Raw genomic sequence first — 18185 nt, forward strand, 5'->3', positions numbered from 1 at the left:
GATACTATTAATTTCTTATATTGGATAACAAAGTTATACTGATTATATGAGTCAGAGCATTGGATGACTGCATTTTGACATGCTAAAATAAATGTGTCTTGATTAACTGCCTTATGTTCTTTTCTTCAATTCATTTTTCTAGGGGAATGTCCATTTGAGAAACAGCTTTAACCTTATCAATCAGCTAGCAGAAATTCAACTACTTACATATTTGACAGCAATACAACCATAGTATTATATAACTTAATATAACTGGAACATGTACTATAATCTGTATCAGAGGGGTAGCCATGTTAGTCTAAATCTGCAAGAATGAGAAGTCCTATGGCACCTTATAGACTAACAGATCTTATATATAACATGTAGCAAGATCTGTTAACTAACCATTTTATTACAGACTATAATCTGATATCCCATAGTATAAACATCTAGCTGAATGCACAAAAAGAGCAAAGATGAAAAAATGGAAATAGTTTATTTGCTGCATAAGGAAACATTTTGTAAATTACATACAAGAACAAATGCTATGCTATAGTGTATAATTTTCAATATTTCACAAAGATAATTGTAATAAATATGCATAACAAAACAAGGTATAAGACTAAATCTGAACAGCAACTTATAAAATGGTTCATCAAGTTTTAAACTTTGCAGCATTTGCATGCTTGACATTTTTAAGTGCTGCAGAAAATAAGTCCTTTCACATTTCTTTGGAGTATTTTCCAAATTGTCTAACTATAAAATACTGTCCAAAATTAGCAGGCATTAAACAAACAACCTAAGAAAAATAACAAAGGCCTGCTGCAAAGTTTTTAATCCTTTTGAGCTTTGTCATTGTTAGAAATTATCTAATGTAAGTGCACTAAATATCCAGTAAAAGCCTGAGGCACAACAGATTCTGTCAAATTAGGAGTTTATAAATTTCATAGATTATGTAGCTCTGGAAACATCTCCATCGACAGGAATAAAACCAATGCCATAAGTGAAACAGCAAACTAAAATGGTTTTAACCCTTAAATGTACTGTGCTCTTAGAAATATACTTCCATAGTTCTCTACTATATAGTCATTATACCACATGAAACATTTCCAAGTCTACTTTTAATTCTTAAAAACGAAGGTTTCAATGATGCCCCTCTTGTCCAAGAAACTTGTAGAAATTATTGTTCAATAACAGCACATATGTATCATGTACTCCCACATTTGATGAACCAGGATGAATTGTCATTTACATTTGAATGCTCTTGGATATGCTGACAGATCTATTTTAGTTTTTTCTGAGCTGAGAATACTTCACTATGCTTTACTCTAGTCTAGCTGAATACTTTGGGTAAAAAGAGTCAAACATGGTTACCTAAAATATTTATTATAGTTTAATGCAAACGTCATGTAGCAAAATGGTTAGTTACAAAAAAAATTTCATTGGAGGGCCAATAAAAATATATTGAAGAGAAAATCTTTACAAAAGAGAGGTTAGGAACGGTGAGGCATCATTGCTCACTGTAAACATCCTGCATTCACGAGAATCCCTTGTTTGAAGCATATGTATTATTTTTTCCTGAGGTCCATGGCTAACAGCAGTGTGAATATTTGCATAGTTTGACCTATTAAAAAGGGTTATTTTGTACAGAACTTTGAGGCTCACGTGATTTATGGTTTTACATTCTAAATGGGTTTTTGTTGCACTATAAATGATTATGTCCAACATTGAGACAATGCAATTAACTATCAGATGTTGGCATGGATTTTACATACTCAGTGTACAATGGGCATAGTAAAATGTAAATCGATATTGATCTTGTTAAATCTAAAACAAATTACAGGCAAGTTCAGTTGCTTGATGCGCTGACTCACTAAGCAAAATTCTGCACAAATACATGCTATTGTTCATTACTACACGGGTGAATGAAGTTTGCCCCAACCAAAGGTCACATCTGGCAAGATGCCAAGAGCTGGAGGGCCAAAATACAGAGCAGATTAGAACACCCCAACTCCTCTTCAATATCCAGGAGTAGAACTCAGAATGGAGAATTCACCTTTACTCAGCAGGTGTGACTATTCGTGTCAAGATGGAGCACTGCATGCTGGGACTTGTCACCCTCAATGAAAGTATCTCCATGTTGAAGGAGGAAACTGGGAAGCACAACACAACACCATGGACCACAGTTCACATCTGGGGTAGCTAAAGTAATAACTCTGAAATATACTTGAATTTTAGATATGAAAACAGTACTAAATTTGTGGGAAGGGAAAAGATGTGCAGATGCATTAGGTCACAGTACATAGAATGAACGGGAAGTGTGACAAAGACAAATCCAGCTCACTTAAAAAAAAAAAAAAAAGCAGCAGCAGGTTGCCAATTTTAAATTTTCTGTTAAGGTGAGTGTAGCTACACACCATGGCAGTATGGTAGGAATTAATACAAACAGTTTCACTTTTTTTGTGACTGGCTTTTGCACATTGTTAAAATTTGTTTAAGCACTTTCTGGACATCTTCATCCATTTGACCCTAGACAGAAAGAGAAAAAAGGAAGTTTAATGCTAGCATCATTTACTCTTTCAGAAATTTTACATTAATAAGTAGGTTTTAAAAATATGTTAACCCCCAACTCTCAATCTTTTCCAATACTTTCTGCTTAAACATTCACACTTTTTGTCTAGGGTAACCAAAAGATAAGATGCTATTTCCATTATAGATTTGCAGAAGGGACTTCTTACATTAAAACACAACATATCATGTGACTGAGATATATGCAATCATACCTGCACAGCGTAGAGAAGATGCATTCTGTAAACTGATACAATCTCCTGATGCTGTTTCTTTGTCTCCTAATAATATTAAGATGCCAAGTCAAGGAATGTGTATTTAAATTCACTTAAAATACATCATTTTACAGCATATGGATCTATATAGCTATGATTAAATGGTATTTTACTTGTATCAGGAAACTCTCTTGCTCATCGGCAGACATGCATTATAACAAGCAGAACTGTACAAATCAGGCCAGTCATAATAAGTCCCCTTACAGCATATGATCCATCAAGATGATATATTTTTCTGGTGTAATTTTTGGTGCTCAAAATGAATTAACTGCATCAGAGACCAGATAAAACCAGAGTCATTTGCAGTTTCTGAAACTGTGGCTGATTTTTCTGTAATAAAAACCCCTTGCTGTTAAACAGTTTTCAGCAACAGTTAAATTACACCAATTGTTGACAAGAGTGTGAGCAATGAGTACATTTTTTAGTGCAGATGAGGGTCAGAAGAGTTCTGTCCTATGGACCTCTGACAAATTATTACATATTCAGACAAGCCTCTCTTCTGTGGTCACAAAATGCTGATCAAGAACTCTCTCTCTAAGTAAATCTTAAGTTCTGTTTAAGAAATTAGGCTGAGACAAGTGGGCCATACAGCCTTAACCTACAATCCCTTTCCTAAACTTATTGGGGAGCCAGAGAGAGGAGACGACACCCAGGCCACAACAGCCCTGTTCTCTGCCCCATTCAGACCAGGAACTTCCACATGGCAGGTGAGAATGTCCTGACCACCTGATGATTGGCAATTCTTGGGTGTATTGGTGTCTCAAACTTCCCAACACACACACACTCACTCTCACTCACTCTCAGTCAGTCGAGTAAGAGAAGCAAAAACCACTCCTGCCCCCAAGAGCAGCCAGAGGTGAGAGGCTCCTGCAGAACTATGGCATTAGGCTAAGAGACAGCCATAAGTCTTCAGTCCCAAGTAATGTGATGTCTACATTTAAACTGCTACAGCACCACTGTAGTGCTTCTGTATAGACATTCACTACAGTAGTGGGAAGGGTTTTCCATCACTGGAGAGCTTTGCCTTCACTGCGAGTTTTTCCCGGAAGAAAATAGGCTAATGAGGGGCTCATTAGCATACATCGTGATCTCATTAGCATATTTTCTGCTGTTTCTTTTTGCGCAAAAAGCAGCAGTGTGGATGGGTTTTTTTTGCGCAAAACCCCCATTTTGCGCAAGATCCTTATGCCTCTCAGGGACAGGCATATGGATCTTGTGCAAAACGAGGGTTTCGTGCAACCCCCACCCCCGGCCACCACCACTTTTAACACTACCAGACCAGTTCCATAACTCACAAAAAGAGCATTTTGTGGTTGAAAAATTGATTTTGGGCTCTGTCCAGTATGGAAGTCTTCATGTTCTGCTGAACTGGGTCTTTTACTTATGGGAAGGTACAATTTTAAAACCATTTTAAGCAGTTCACAAACTCTAAAGAAAAATGTTTTTTAAAAATATGGTACTGTTTAGATAGAAATTTGTCCAAGAGCTGAAAGATTATTTCTGCCAAAAATATCAGGCTTATTGTAGCATACACTTTTATATATAAAGAAAGACCTTAATCAATAACTAAATCTGCAGCTTTCTTAGCAACACAAAAACCCAGTCCAAATCTGTGTACTTTATGAATCCTGGCGCCAAGACCACACAAATACACCACATTTTATTACAGTCATAACTTCTTGGAACAACTATTAAACTTTGCTCTAATGGCACTATGGTCTAAAAGGTTGGATACCCATTTAAAGCTGTGGGTTTCTAAACTCTCATTTCTCTCCTATATAGTTTAGTTTCACTTGTGACACAGCAAAATGAACAAATGTACAGAGATGTGATGATATCTGCCTAGGAGATCCCATAATTATTTTATTAACGCAATCCTTTTAACACCAATTAATGCTCCACCTTAATACAGTTGCTTACTCAACTTCATACTGTGCATGTAGTGTCATTTCCCTTATTGTGACCTATTGCACTATTTCCCAGCTCTCCAGAGCAGAAAATGGAATGAACTTGACTGATCTAAATGTGAGACCTCTGAAGAATATACTGGGGCATGGTAACTAAGTTCCGTATTATTGCTGAACGAGTCCTTGCATATCATTCACGGATATGACAGCACATATGAAAAGGGTACACTTTATCGCATTAAGCATCCATTTCTTATACTCAGTGGTAATGCTCCATTTTAACTGGGCATACAAAGCATTGTAAAGAAGGCTTCACATCCTATTAGCGAGGAGAGCAGCCAGAGTTTATAATTTAAAAATCCACACTTACAGCTATTTGATTTTGTAATTGTTTCACTTGTTGTTGTAATGCCTCCAGCTGTTGGCTTTGTCTTTTGGGTGCACTGGTTGAATAGGAAAGCTGAGAAAGGCTGTTCAATGCTTCTTTTAACTTGCCAACTTCCTTGGACATCTCATGGATCTATCAAGGAAAAAGAGGTAGATGTGAAAGGAGGAAAGAAATACTGTTTTCCCATTAAGAGAATATTTGTGCCTTTCTTTTGGATTCTGAAAAAGCATTTCTACCTTGATCTTGGACACACAAGGTGGCTGCTAGGTAAACAACATTTTAGGGGTCCCAACCACGCTGCAACACTTTGTTCACACTAAGTGGACCACTTTCTCTATCAGCTCTGCAGTGCCCCCTTCTCCATCCTGCAGGCCAGCATGCTCGTCACCAGGACTGGGAGGTCTGCACCCAGATGTGTCCTCCCAGCCGGTTGCTCTCCAGCTGCCTCACCTGTTTTTCCCTACCTCTCCCAGAAATTGTTTCTCTTCTATTTACCTTTCTATCTCTACTTCCTTTCCTCCATCTTCCAATGTACTCTTGTTACTCTTCTTCCTGCCCACATCTCCTCCACCATTCTGACTCCATCCACACCAAATTCTCTTGGCTCACTGCCTACTTTTCCTCCACTATCCTGATCATTTTAAACGTTCAGTTTCTGCTCACAAATCTGCTTTTGTACAGAAAGCTCACATTTCCCAATGAAAAACACACTGTTTTTAACAACTTACATGAAGTAGTATTGCATTTACTGACTTTATGGGCACAACCTCTGAATACACCTGTGTCTGAGGACAGAATTGCAGAATTGGGTAAAGTATACAGAGCCAGCAGAATGTTGTATAGACAGCTACCATACGGGCAGCCCATTTTCTAGTCTAAGAACTGTGTGCTCTCAGACATCCCAGTTATGGAAAGGACAAGTTGAGATGGCTAAAATAAGAACTGTAGGATCTTTGGTCACTTAGGCATCTTTATTTAGGTTTGTAATAGGGGTGTGATCAAGTAGTTGGCTAGTCTATTAACCGATAAGTCTAGGCTTAATCTAGTTGACTGCTTGCATACCCCTATCTCGCCCCACTGTCTCTGCATCAGAGGCAACAAGGGGAGGGGGAGAGCAAGAGCCGGTGCTGGGAAGAGCCAGCTTAAAAGCCATTTCCCCCCAGCACCGGCTCTGCAGTGCCGCCTGCATCCCGCCCACACTGCTGTCTATCAGAGGCAGCAGCATGGGGGGTCGGACAGGGGAGGCTGCCACGAAGCAGCCTTTGCCCATAGCAAGCCTGGGCTCATTGCAGGCAGAGGCAGCGCCAAATCCTGCAGAGCAGCCTATGTCTGCGGCGGTGCTAGCCATGGACAGAGGCTGCTCCAGCAGCAGCCTCTGTCATAGAATCATAGAACCTAGGGCTGGAAGAGACCTCAGGAGATCACTGAGTCCAGCCCCCTGCCCTCATGCGTCTTGGCCCCAGCAGCCTCTATCTGCAGAGAGCTTGGACCCACTGCAGATAGGGACTGCTGTTGCCCCATGCTGCTGCCTCTGTACTAGATGTCTGATTTTTAAAACTAGCTCCCCTTGTGGACTATCTAATGCCGAGCAACACAGGGTGGCAAGGGGCTCCCCAAAAGTGGGGCTGGATTATACTGGCTGCTGGCCCCACCCCAGGGACTATAGAACAGTCAACCAATTGCTAAGAATTAATTGGTTGGCCAACTATTTAATTAACGGATAACTAACATCCCTAGTTTGCAAAACTTTTCTTCCTGTAGAACCCTCTTTTTTTTAAACTCACACTTCTGTCATTTCAAAATAGGAGTCCAAGCACTCCCGCAACTGAGCCACCTATGACTTGTGACAGATCATGCAGCATTTCTTGTTAGGACCGCCACAGGCTCAAATATGCATTTAGCTAAACAAGCTTTTATCAGTATTATAGATGGACCTTAGATTACAAGACAAAAAGACGCTGTCAAAAGGTATATTCCATAACACTTTGTTTAATATGGAGCTTGTGAACTGCATGTATTACTCAAGATGTTTTACAAGATCTAAACATCCAGGAAACCCTTAACGTAATTAAAGGAATCTCTTCAATGAATCACTAACCTTTCTATCTTTATCTTCTTCTAACTTTGAGGCGTTTTCAGCACTTCTTTTCATGTCAAGAAGATCTTCTTGAGCTTGATGGTACTTACGGTGAAGACCATTTATTTCTTTCTCCTTGGCCTCAAGCAGTGTTTGAATTCCTTCTTTTTCCCCTTTTATTTGCAAAACTTCATTTCTCAGTTGTGCAGCATCTAAGGACATATTCTCTTTCTCTTTAATTAAATCCTTCAGTTTGGATGACAAACTATTAACTTCACCTTTTAACGACGACTGGAGTTCTTCATATGAAGCTCTAGGCACCATTGCTTCATTAATTGCAGCTTTTTCTTCCAACAATTCCTTCTGAAGATTTCTTATCTCAATTTCCTTGTTCATAAGCTCTTCTTTAAGTTCATTTATTTCTTCCTCCATTTCCTTTGCTGTACTTCTGAGAGTGTTTATCACCTCAAGATGTTCAGCAACTGGTACAGAATTTTGTTTCTGATTATCTATCAGTTGCTTGAGCTGTGTGGCTTCATTTAATACCTGTGTGTACTGGGACTTCATGTCTGATAATGCATCTTCAGCTTTATCTTTCAATGAATTTGTTACCTGCATCAGTTTTTCATGCTCATCTTTAGGGATGTATTCCAAAGCTCCATCTTCTAATGCTTTCCTCTTCTTGTAATCTTCAAGTTCTGTTTGTGCTTCTTTGTACAACTGAGACAGCTCACTAACTTGTCTGTGGAGGTCATCTATCATTCTATTCTTTGCTTCTTTCATCTCCTGAGATTCATCACTGGATTCCAACTGCATCTGATTTAACTTGTCTTGTAGCCTTTGTATCTCTCCTTGTCCTTCTTTGTATCTCTCAATCAGCAAAGCTTTCTCTTGGTTAATGTTCTCAATTATTGAACAGTATGAATTTTTTATTTCCTCACATTCTTCTACAGACATTTTGCTAGCAACGTTCTGCTCTCCTTCTTTGAGTTTTTCCTGTAACTCTCTCACTTTCTCTTTATACCTTTCACTTTCCTCCAATGCTTTCCTGAGTTCTTGCTTTAGCACTTCAATTTCCTCACATGTAACCTTCAGTTCATGGACATCCGAGTAAGTATCTTTGCTTTCAGAAGCAACAAGTCCTAATTTCATCTGCTTTTGTACACTCAAAACCTCTTTTATAGCTTCTTCATAGCAGCACTGGGTTTCTTTAAGTTTCTGGCTAAGATCAGAGCCGTTTTCTGAAATATCTTCACTATTTAAATGAATTGTTTCTGGGACTCTGGATTGAAGTTGGGTTTCTAAATACTTTCTTTTTGCTTCTGAATCTTCTAATTTCCTCTGTATATCCTTTAAATCTTCTTGCAGACGCTTAATTTTTACCTCATTGTTGCTTGCTGACTTCTCTTGACTTTGTGTTGCATTTAATGAGGATGATTTTAGCTCCTGAGCTGAGGTTTTGCTTTGTCTGTCCACTGACTGATCAAACTCCGTTTGGGTGGAATGATAGGAATCTAGGGTAGAATCCATTTCTGCATCTCTGACTGCTTTTTCCTGCATACAAAGCATTAGTGTTTATAAAACAATATATTAGTGAGTAAAAGTTCCTTACCTAATCTATTATGCCCTAAAGAGATAGACAATTACAACATAATGGGCTAGATTTTCAGAAGAGCTTAGTGCATAAGTGAAGATACTGGATGTTAAATTTGTCTCAACACCTGGGATGATTTCTGTAGTATAAAAAGGATCAAAAGCTATGAGGGTATGTCTATACTAGCCCCCAGTTAAAACTAGGGAGGCTAATGTAGGCATTTGAAGTTGCAAATCAAGCCCGGGATTTAAATATCCCGCGCTTGATTTGCATCTTCCCGGCCGGTTGCCATTTTTTGAAATTTACAAGTCCGGACTAACTGCCCGCGTCTACACGTGGCAGGGACCCGGTATTTCGAAATAAAGCCCTAGTTCGAGCTACCTGTTCTTCCTGGAATGAAGTTTAACAGGTAGCTCGAACTAGGGCTTTATTTCGAAATACCGGGTCCCTGCCACGTGTAGACGCAGGCAGTTAGTCTGGACTTGTAAATTTCAAAAAATGGCGACCGTCCAGGAAGATGCAAATCAAGTGCGGGATATTTAAATCCCGGGCTTGATTTGCAACTTTGAATGCCTACATTAGCCTCCCTAGTTTGAACTAGGGGGCTAGTGTAGACATGCCCTGAAAGTTAAAATGCTGAAACCCCTAAATCATTAGCCATAGTTCTGAAATAATTAACTCCGTGTTTTTTTGTTTTTGTTTTTTTTAAAGGCCATCAACTAGTTTATGGGAAAAATGAGAATTGCAAATAATTTAATATCTAAGAAAGTTTCTTCTTGATGTATTGAAAATGTTACTACCTGCAAACTGTTGCAATTTATCTTCACAGCACATTACTATAAAACAAAGTATTTTTATGCTGCTATTTAAGAACTGAAAGATCACTTTACTTTGAATTAGGTGCAAAGATATATACCTGTAATTTGTCTTGTAACTCCTTATTGTGTAGTGTTAAAGAAGCAATTTTTGCTTGCAACAATACAAGCAGATCTTGCTGGTCAGTTTCAGAACTTATATCCAGTAAGCTATCAGCACCTTTAAAATAAATTTTGAAGTTAAAACATTTAAAACTATTGCGATAACATAGTTCTTGCTTTTGCTACCATCACTATCCTTTCATATAAAATCATTATGTCTTTGAGACAGGGTAAACTTGTCTTTTCTCCTCCAAGACCATTAATTTGCCAAATGAATGAATTATTTCTAGCTAAATTTCTATAAACATTTTAATCATGGTAGGCACATCTGTTTTCGATAAAGAGTTGCAATGCTGAAACCATTACCTAATACCATTATCATTATTCCTACATTTAAATGGTTCTAAACAACAGCTGATAAAGTAATATTTGAGAATCAAAGGAGGCTTCATTATTCACCTTACCTGTAGTGCTGTCACTTAGTCGATCCTTATTATCTCGCTGAATAGAGCTGATCTCTTCCTGTGAGACACAAGGAGAGAATCCTTTCACTTCAAGAAGTTCCAGACTTTACAGAAATGAATATGGAATGAGGTCAAGCTCTGAGAGCAGGTGGCTCTTTTGTCAGGAGTCTGATATCTCGTTCCAAACAACATTCCTTAAAAGTTAGGGCCCAGAATTTAAATTAGCCTAAGAGATTTGGCCTCCTGATTCCCATTAAAATTAATGTGATCTGGGCATCCACATTCCCTCAAGCAGTTTGAAAGTTATCCTGTGCGCCAAGTGATGCAATGTAGTGTGTATCGTATATTTAAAACGTCAAAGGACTACAGACTTTGATAATATAGGACTTGCAGACAGCTCTACTCCGATGAAATCTTTTGGACAAGGACGGTCTTTACTGTATGTAATGAACAGTACCAGGCACTTTGCTAGCACTAAATAACTTGCTACTATAGGGTTAAAATTTACTTTCCTAACTATATCCTGCAGAACATTTACTCATTTATTGTGAGTTACCACTATATTTACTAAAAGAAAATATCAAAATAAGTTTAAAAAGAATATGCAGTTGTATTTTACACAGATTAGGAACACTTTTTATTTCTCAAAATGATTAAGTTCTGAATCTCCCAGTCATTGACATGGATTATTAAAGTTCTGTATTCTCATCCTCTTAAATGCAGCCCACAACAGAATTGCAAGAGCAAATATACCTTGCATTCTTGTTCAGTGAAGAATGCCTGTCCTTTTCCAGCAATTGGAGTTGAGGTTGCTGAACGTGGAGAGGATGAATCAGTAAACTGAAAAAGAAGTGTGTGTGTGTGTGTGTGTGTGTATATATATATTAGGGAATTCTACTGCCTATGTTAACATATACGATAATTCCATGCTAGCACAAAAAAGCAAACCTAAGTACTCAATACTGCACTTAACCAGAGTAAATGTTTCAGATTAATATCCTATTTGTTAAGCTGTAATTCAATCATGTAGATTTTTCCTGCTCTCTCCCCTTATTGGCTTTCTAAATTTATTTGTATGGGGAAGTGAATTTTAAGCCATTCATAAAAAAAAGACAACTTTCTCCTTCAGAGAGACCGTCTTCATGTTCAGCTTTTAGACTATGCCATATTTCTAGCATTTCTTAGTAACTTTAACCAATAAGAGTTTTCAAGATGTCATCCTTATCTCAGTGGGAAAAAAAAAATCTATTCATTACAGATGAGACAGATATAAAATAACAGTGCAAATTTTACCAGCATCATTTACATTAACGCTATAGAGATTTCCCACCCCACTAAAAATATCAATGTATCCAAAGCTGAACTTTTTCTTTACCTGGATAGAACTGATAGGAGGAGGCGGGGCTTTGCGTTTTTTTGGAGTTCCACTTCTTTCTGAACTTAATTTAGAGGCTTGATCATGCTGAAAGTTTCACAGGCCAGAGAATGGAGGCGTGTTAGTTTGGTTAGTAAAGTCTGAGTAAGCTGTTTTATCCAAAATCCCACATAACTTAAGCAGTTTGTTCCTTGTCTCATTCAAGCTTCTCCACACTAACTGTACTGCTATAATAGGCTGGATAGTAGATATGCTTGAAGAGAAGGATGGCCCTCACCACTGGAAAAATTAGAGAGAACATCTATATGCAGAATAAATTTTGTTATGTGCACCGAGGAATATACAGCTGTGAAGCACCAGTAGAAGCACATGCTTCTGTCTCTGGGCACTCTGGTAATCAGCTAGGTGGCACCTTAATCCCTCTCGGGAGGCTGCTCAAGCACCCAGTTTACCGAAAACACTGGACCCCACCCCTTGCAATTCATGCTTCAGCAAAAATAAAGATACAGTGAAAAAGCACAAGCTGGTGAGAGGTTTATCATTCACTAGTCATCTCAAATATTTCATTTGTTTATGGCTTAATTAAGCGACCATTAATGGCCATTTTTTCCTCTGTCAACACTCTTATTTGGAGAGCTTTAACGAACCTTTTCTTGCATAAAAGGGGTGCCTGAACCAGTCACTCCATGGCTTCCCACTTTAATGGAGTGTGTACCCTCAAAAATATTGTGCAACTAATAAGTGCTATTAGGGCATCTTTAATGCTTCTACCTGGATGGATTTTCACCAATAGAATCTCTAGCAAAGGGCATCCCAGCAACACTGTTTGTAATCGTGGAATATCTGTTTCATGTTGCTTTTGCTTGCTCCATAATCATGATGTGAGAGAGTTTTTCAACAAGAGTTTGTGCTTTCTCTTCCTGACTGCCAAACCACTCCCCCACCTCCCAGTACTCCTTTCCTGTCTTCCTAAGGCTGGTTGGTTACTGAATTTTGTCAAAAACCATGTTAAAACAAAAAAGAAAAGAAAAGAAAAAGCTATGCAAGCAATAGGTTTCTGTAACATGCTTCTATGATCAGCAACTCACACATTCGTGCTACAGGACATTATAATTACAACTAATCTCAGAGTGACATTTAAATTAGTGCTTTTAAGCATATGCCATTCATCATTTTCTTAGAAAGTCACAGACCTGAATATTTTCAAACAACAGAGGAGAGGCAAATACCTGCTTTGGCTTTGTTGGTGACTTTGTATCTGTAGATCAAGGGGGGGAGAGGAGAAAAAAGTGTTTTATGTTAAATACCCTGAAGAAAAAATCCTCTGTGATACCCACCACCTGTTTCCTGACTGCCTATAACCAAGTCTTGATATCCCTGCTTCTCTGCAAAGTCCAGTGTGTTTCTTTCATGCCAACACCATGCTTGGAACACCTTTCCAGAGTGGGCCCAAATGCCATGACCATCTCTACATTAGAGCCTCTCCTGGACATCGTTCACTGGAAGCCGAGAACAAAATTACCCAGCTAAGAAAGAATGTGTTCCCTTCACAGAATAAGAAGCCCAATTCCAAGCTGCGCACTAATCTTTGCTATGTTACTGCAGTATTTCCCCTCTTTTCCTCCCCCTCATAACTGCTCCCACCATCCTGATAACCCCCTTGGATATGATCTTATAAGTTCTTAGGTTTTCAACAAAACTCCAATACGGTCAGTTTTGACTGACACATTGAAGGTTATTCCTCACACATACCGGCATCCTGAGAGATCTTTGACAGCAGAAGGCTCTGAATCCCTGTGTTCTCAGAAAGCTTTGAGTAATGTAGGGCATCGTGTCCGAGGGAATCTACAAGGCTGAAGTCGGCACCCTTTCTAATCAAGGCTTCCACGATGTTAAGGCTTCCAGCTTCACAAGCCAGCATCAAAGCAGTTCTAGAGAACATCACACAAAGGCAAAGAAGATTCCATTCTCAGGGCAGTAGCTATGTCACATGACTTTCTTAAGAACAATATCACAGTCACAAACATCCATAAAATCCAAGATTTAAAAACAAACAAACAAAAAAAATCAGTATGCACAATTTCTCTCCTTATTTCTCCACATACTCTGCTGACCCTCAGGACTCTTTTTGAGGAACCTGGCATTCTGAATCTTACTGCATCTTGAGTCTCATCACTGCACTTCCAAGAGGAGGTATCTGACAGACAGCTTTTATCAGCAGGTTGTCCAATTTTCAAAAGGAGTGGCACAGAAGTAACTTTTGATTAAAAAGGCTGTACGATGCCAGAGCCAAGATCAAACTGCCTGAAAGTCATGATGTAGTATAAGCACATCTATTTGAATACAGCTGCATTTCACTCATTGCTTTTAAGTGAACACAGATATAAAAATTTTACCCAAAAAGCAAAATAAATTGAAAAGTCATTTGAGAGAGTAACAGGGGGTATGTCTACACTACCACCCTAGTTCGAACTAGGGTGGCAATGTAGGCAACTGGAGTTGCTAATGAAGCCCGGGATTTGAATTTCCCGGGCTTCATTTGCATAAAGCTGGGCGCCGCCATTTTTAAATGTCCGCTAGTGCGGACTCCGTGCCGCACGGCTACACGCGGCACGGACTAGGTAGTTCGGACTAGGCTTCACGAGGAGTAACGGTAGTTCGGACTAGGAAGCCTAGTCTGAACTACCTAGTCCGTGCTGCGTGTAGCCGTGCGGCACGGAGTCTGCACTAGTGGACATTTAAAAACGGCGGCGCCCGGTTTTATGCAAATGAAGCCCGGGAAATTCAAATCCCGGGCTTCATTTGCAACCCCGGTTGCCTATATTACCACCCTAGTTCGAACTAGGGTGGTAGTGTAGACATACCCAGGCATAGTTAAGGAGGACAGCTCAAATCTCCTTTACAAAACCATTATTGTTATCTCTGTAAAGAATTAGCAGTCAATTCCAAGGCTAGGAAACCTACAAATAGCCTCTAGACTTAGAATAGTGGATCACATGCAGCAGGAGTACACTATATACATATATTTAATCCTTCCAAGTTAGTTGTAGGGATTAAGAGTTTTATCAACATTATTTCATACTAGCATTTTTTAACCCTCCAGTGCAAAATAGCCTGATCTCAGCATAGATTGGTGGATTTTAGTTTGTGCTCTGAAAGAAACAGACAAGAACACTGGCAAACTATCATGACAATGATTTTTTCCCCTTCATATCTGTAAAAATATTACAGCAACCCTGTCAGCCATCTCTTTGGGGGCAGAATCATGATGGAGAGATGACAGCTACACTCTTAATAGCAATGCAAGGGAAGAAAATGAAGATTCTCATATTCAAGTGAAATTGCAGAAATGATTTTAGATGGGCAGTGTAACGGCCGAATTAGAATTTGGACTGGGCATCCAAGTTGGACATCCCCAATTCGTACTTTTTCCACATTAAAAGAGCTTATTTATATAAGTGAAATGTATATCTCCACAAAGTCAGACATACAATATGTTAAACTAGTCTTCATACAAGGAGAGGACAGAAAGGAAAACAGCGTTTCTCCTTGGGTATGTCTAGACTACATGGCTCCGTCGACGGAGCCATATAAACTAGTTTCCCTGGCATAGGCAAAGAAGCGGGGATTTAAATAATCCCTGCTTCATTAAAATAAACATGGCCGCTGCGCTGTGCAGATGATCAGCTGATCCGGTAGAGCGCGGCAGTCTAGACATGGATCTGTCGGCTGGGGAAGCCTTTGCCGACCGATCATGTAAACCTCGTTTCACGAGGAATAAGGGATCGGTCAGCAAAGGCTTCCCCAGCTGACAGATCCGCATCTAGACTGCCGCTCTGTGCCGGATCAGCTGATCATCTGCACAGCGCGGCGGCCATGTTTATTTTAATGAAGCAGGGATTATTTAAATCCCCGCTTCTTTGCCTATGCCGGGTAAACTAGTTTACATGGCTCCGTCGACGGAGCCATGTAGTCTAGACGTACCCCTTTAGTACCATCTTCCTCCCTTCTATTCATGGTTACGGTTTTCTAAAAAGAGCAGGAATGTACCTCCTCTGCTGTCTAGTGTAGAGTGAAACACACTCTCACAATGAACTTTCACGGGTTTCCATAGTCTCAACAGAAAATTTATGAGTGAAAGATGGAGATTTCTCTTAAGAGTAGACAGCACTGTATGGTTAAAACAAGGACAAAGCCATTCAACAACTGGACAAATGGGCTAGTTTTATTCTCAGAAAAGCTGGGAGCAAAAATTGCTGTACTGTAAGACCAAAGTAAAGGCTAAATCTTATTTTTCCCATATGCTGCCAGAGAATAGTAAAGTACTCTAGATCATATTATTACACTGTGTAAATGCACAATTTCTTCAGCAATCCATTTTGCTTTGGCAGCTTCAATACTGTTTTTTAAAACATTCCATGCATTTAAAAATATTAAATTCCATCAACAAAACTGTACAAAAAGAAGTGGAAAAATGCACGAGATGCTCTTTTTTGTAAAGCAATTTCAATATATAAGACTCTATAAATTCAACATGTTACTAAATGGTGCAGCTATGGAGAAGTCAGTATGTCCACCACTGAATCCTTTGTTCTGTCTTCTCTTGCAGTTTTCCAGCATCTGATCAGCACTGTATTTTAATGGTCTTTTCAGACAAGAAATAGCCTTTGGGGAATATATCTTAGTTATTGGTGCCAACTGGGAAATATGGACTTAAGACACATGGGAAAAAATCCAGTGGGAAAACCAAGCAGACTTCAAAACAGTGTGCTTGCATGTTACTGGTCACAGAATCATAGAATAATAGGACTGGAAGGGACCTCAAGAGGTCATCGAGTCCAGCCCCCCGCCCTCAAGGCAGGACCAAGCTCCATCTACACCATCCCTGACAGATGTCTATCTAACCTGTTCTTAAATATCTCCAGAGAGGGAGATTCCACCACCTCCCTTGGCAATTTATTCCAATATTTGACCACCCTGACAGTTAGGAATTTTTCCCTAATGTCCAATCTAAACCTCCCCTGCTGCACTTTAAGCCCATTACTCCTTGTCCTGTCCGCAGAAACCAAGAGGAACAAATTTTCTCCTTCCTCCTTGTGACACCCTTTTAGATATTTGAAAACCGCTATCATGTCCCCCCTTAATCTTCTTTTTTCCAAACTAAACAAGCCCAGTTCATGAAGCCTGGCTTCATAGGTCATGTTCTCTAAACCTTTAATCATTCTTGTCGCTCTTCTCTGTACCCTTTCCAATTTCTCCACATCTTTCTTGAAATGTGGCGCCCAGAACTGGACACAGTACTCCAGCTGAGGCCTAACTAGTGCAGAGTAGAGCGGCAGAATGACTTCACGAGTTTTGCTTACAACACACCTGTTGATACAACCTGGAATCATATTTGCTTTTTTTGCAACAGCATCACACTGTTGACTCATATTCAACTTGTGGTCCACTATGACCCCTAGATCCCTTTCCGCCATGCTCCTTCCTAGACAGTCGCTTCCCATCTTGTATGTATGGAACTGACTGTTCCTTCCTAAGTGGAGCACTTTGCATTTCTCTTTATTAAACCTCATCCTGTTTACCTCTGACCATTTCTCTAACTTGCTAAGGTCATTTTGAATTATGTTCCTATCCTCCAAAGAAGTTGCAATCCCACCCAGTTTGGTATCATCTGCAAACTTAATAAGCGTACTCTCTATCCCAATATCTACATCATTGATGAAGATATTGAACAGTACGGGTCCCAAAACAGACCCTTGCGGAACTCCACTTGTTATCCCTTTCCAGCAGGATTTAGCACCGTTAACAACAACAACTCTCTGACTACGGTTATCCAGCCAATTATGCACCCACCTTATCGTGGCCCTAACTAAGTTATATTTGCCTAGTTTATCAATAAGAATATCATGCGAGACCGTATCAAATGCCTTACTAAAGTCTAGGTATATGACATCCACCGCTTCTCCCTTATCCACAAGGCTCATTATCCTATCAAAGAAAGTCAGTTTTTTTTTTTTGAAGGAATGTTGAAGTGTGATTTGCTTCCATTCTATACCACTCTGGTAAGTGTGAAGATGGTCTTAAAAGGGCCAACTTGCCTTATGTATTTACCCTTTCAAATTTTACTTTAGCCACAAATCTCCGCACATACACCAACCCTTATTCCCACAGCCAGGTTACAGCCTCTTAACGTTTATTGTTAGTGACAGTTCTGAGGAATTTTGGCCATAAAAAGAAAAATCTTAATTTCAAAAGGTCAACATCATGCAATTCATAAATACAGTTATTTTGTTGTACCTTCCATTTTTGTCCCTGGAATTGATGTCTGCTCCATGATCCAGAAGATGTCTACACACTTCAGCATGGCCACTTTGTACTGTGAGCAATAAGGGTATATTCCCATCCTAAGAAAACATTTAAGAAACTATGAACAAGAATTAATTCATCCATCCATCTAAAACCCCCACACCAAAAAAACCCCCAACCAACCAACAAAATGCAGTTAATTTAAACTAACTATGACCGTTGTTTCTACAGAGCAAGAATTGTAAGGCACATCCAGTACAATTTCTCCTTCATAAACAATGGATTTTTCTTTGATGCCATGTAATTTGACTTAATTTAGTCCATGTCCGAGCACC

The 18185-nt window shown here is 39.3% G+C and overlaps 1 protein-coding gene across 8 annotated transcripts in view; it reads right to left on the reverse strand.

The window, feature by feature from the left end:
* Positions 1-456: 456 nt before the first annotated feature.
* RAI14 (retinoic acid induced 14) overlaps positions 457-18185 on the reverse strand; it is a 132816-nt gene continuing 115087 nt past the window's right edge. For 5 of the 8 annotated variants that reach the window (XM_006116504.5, XM_006116505.5, XM_006116508.5 and 2 more), the window contains 11 exons: positions 17842-17948; positions 13297-13475; positions 12774-12802; positions 11545-11631; positions 10923-11009; positions 10170-10227; positions 9705-9823; positions 7216-8748; positions 5100-5249; positions 2763-2828; positions 457-2508 (listed from right to left, as the gene is read on the reverse strand). In XM_006116504.5, the coding sequence (XP_006116566.2) occupies positions 2431-2508; positions 2763-2828; positions 5100-5249; positions 7216-8748; positions 9705-9823; positions 10170-10227; positions 10923-11009; positions 11545-11631; positions 12774-12802; positions 13297-13475; positions 17842-17948 (2493 nt within the window). In that variant the 3' untranslated portion in view covers positions 457-2430. The remainder of the gene's footprint in view (positions 2509-2762; positions 2829-5099; positions 5250-7215; positions 8749-9704; positions 9824-10169; positions 10228-10922; positions 11010-11544; positions 11632-12773; positions 12803-13296; positions 13476-17841; positions 17949-18185) is intronic. The other 3 variants (XM_006116509.5, XM_006116510.5, XM_006116511.5) reach the window with 3 other exon arrangements.

Source organism: Pelodiscus sinensis, chromosome 6 (assembly GCF_052426305.1).
Source record: "Pelodiscus sinensis isolate ZL-2025 chromosome 6, ASM5242630v1, whole genome shotgun sequence".
Classification (NCBI taxonomy): Eukaryota; Metazoa; Chordata; order Testudines; family Trionychidae; genus Pelodiscus; species Pelodiscus sinensis.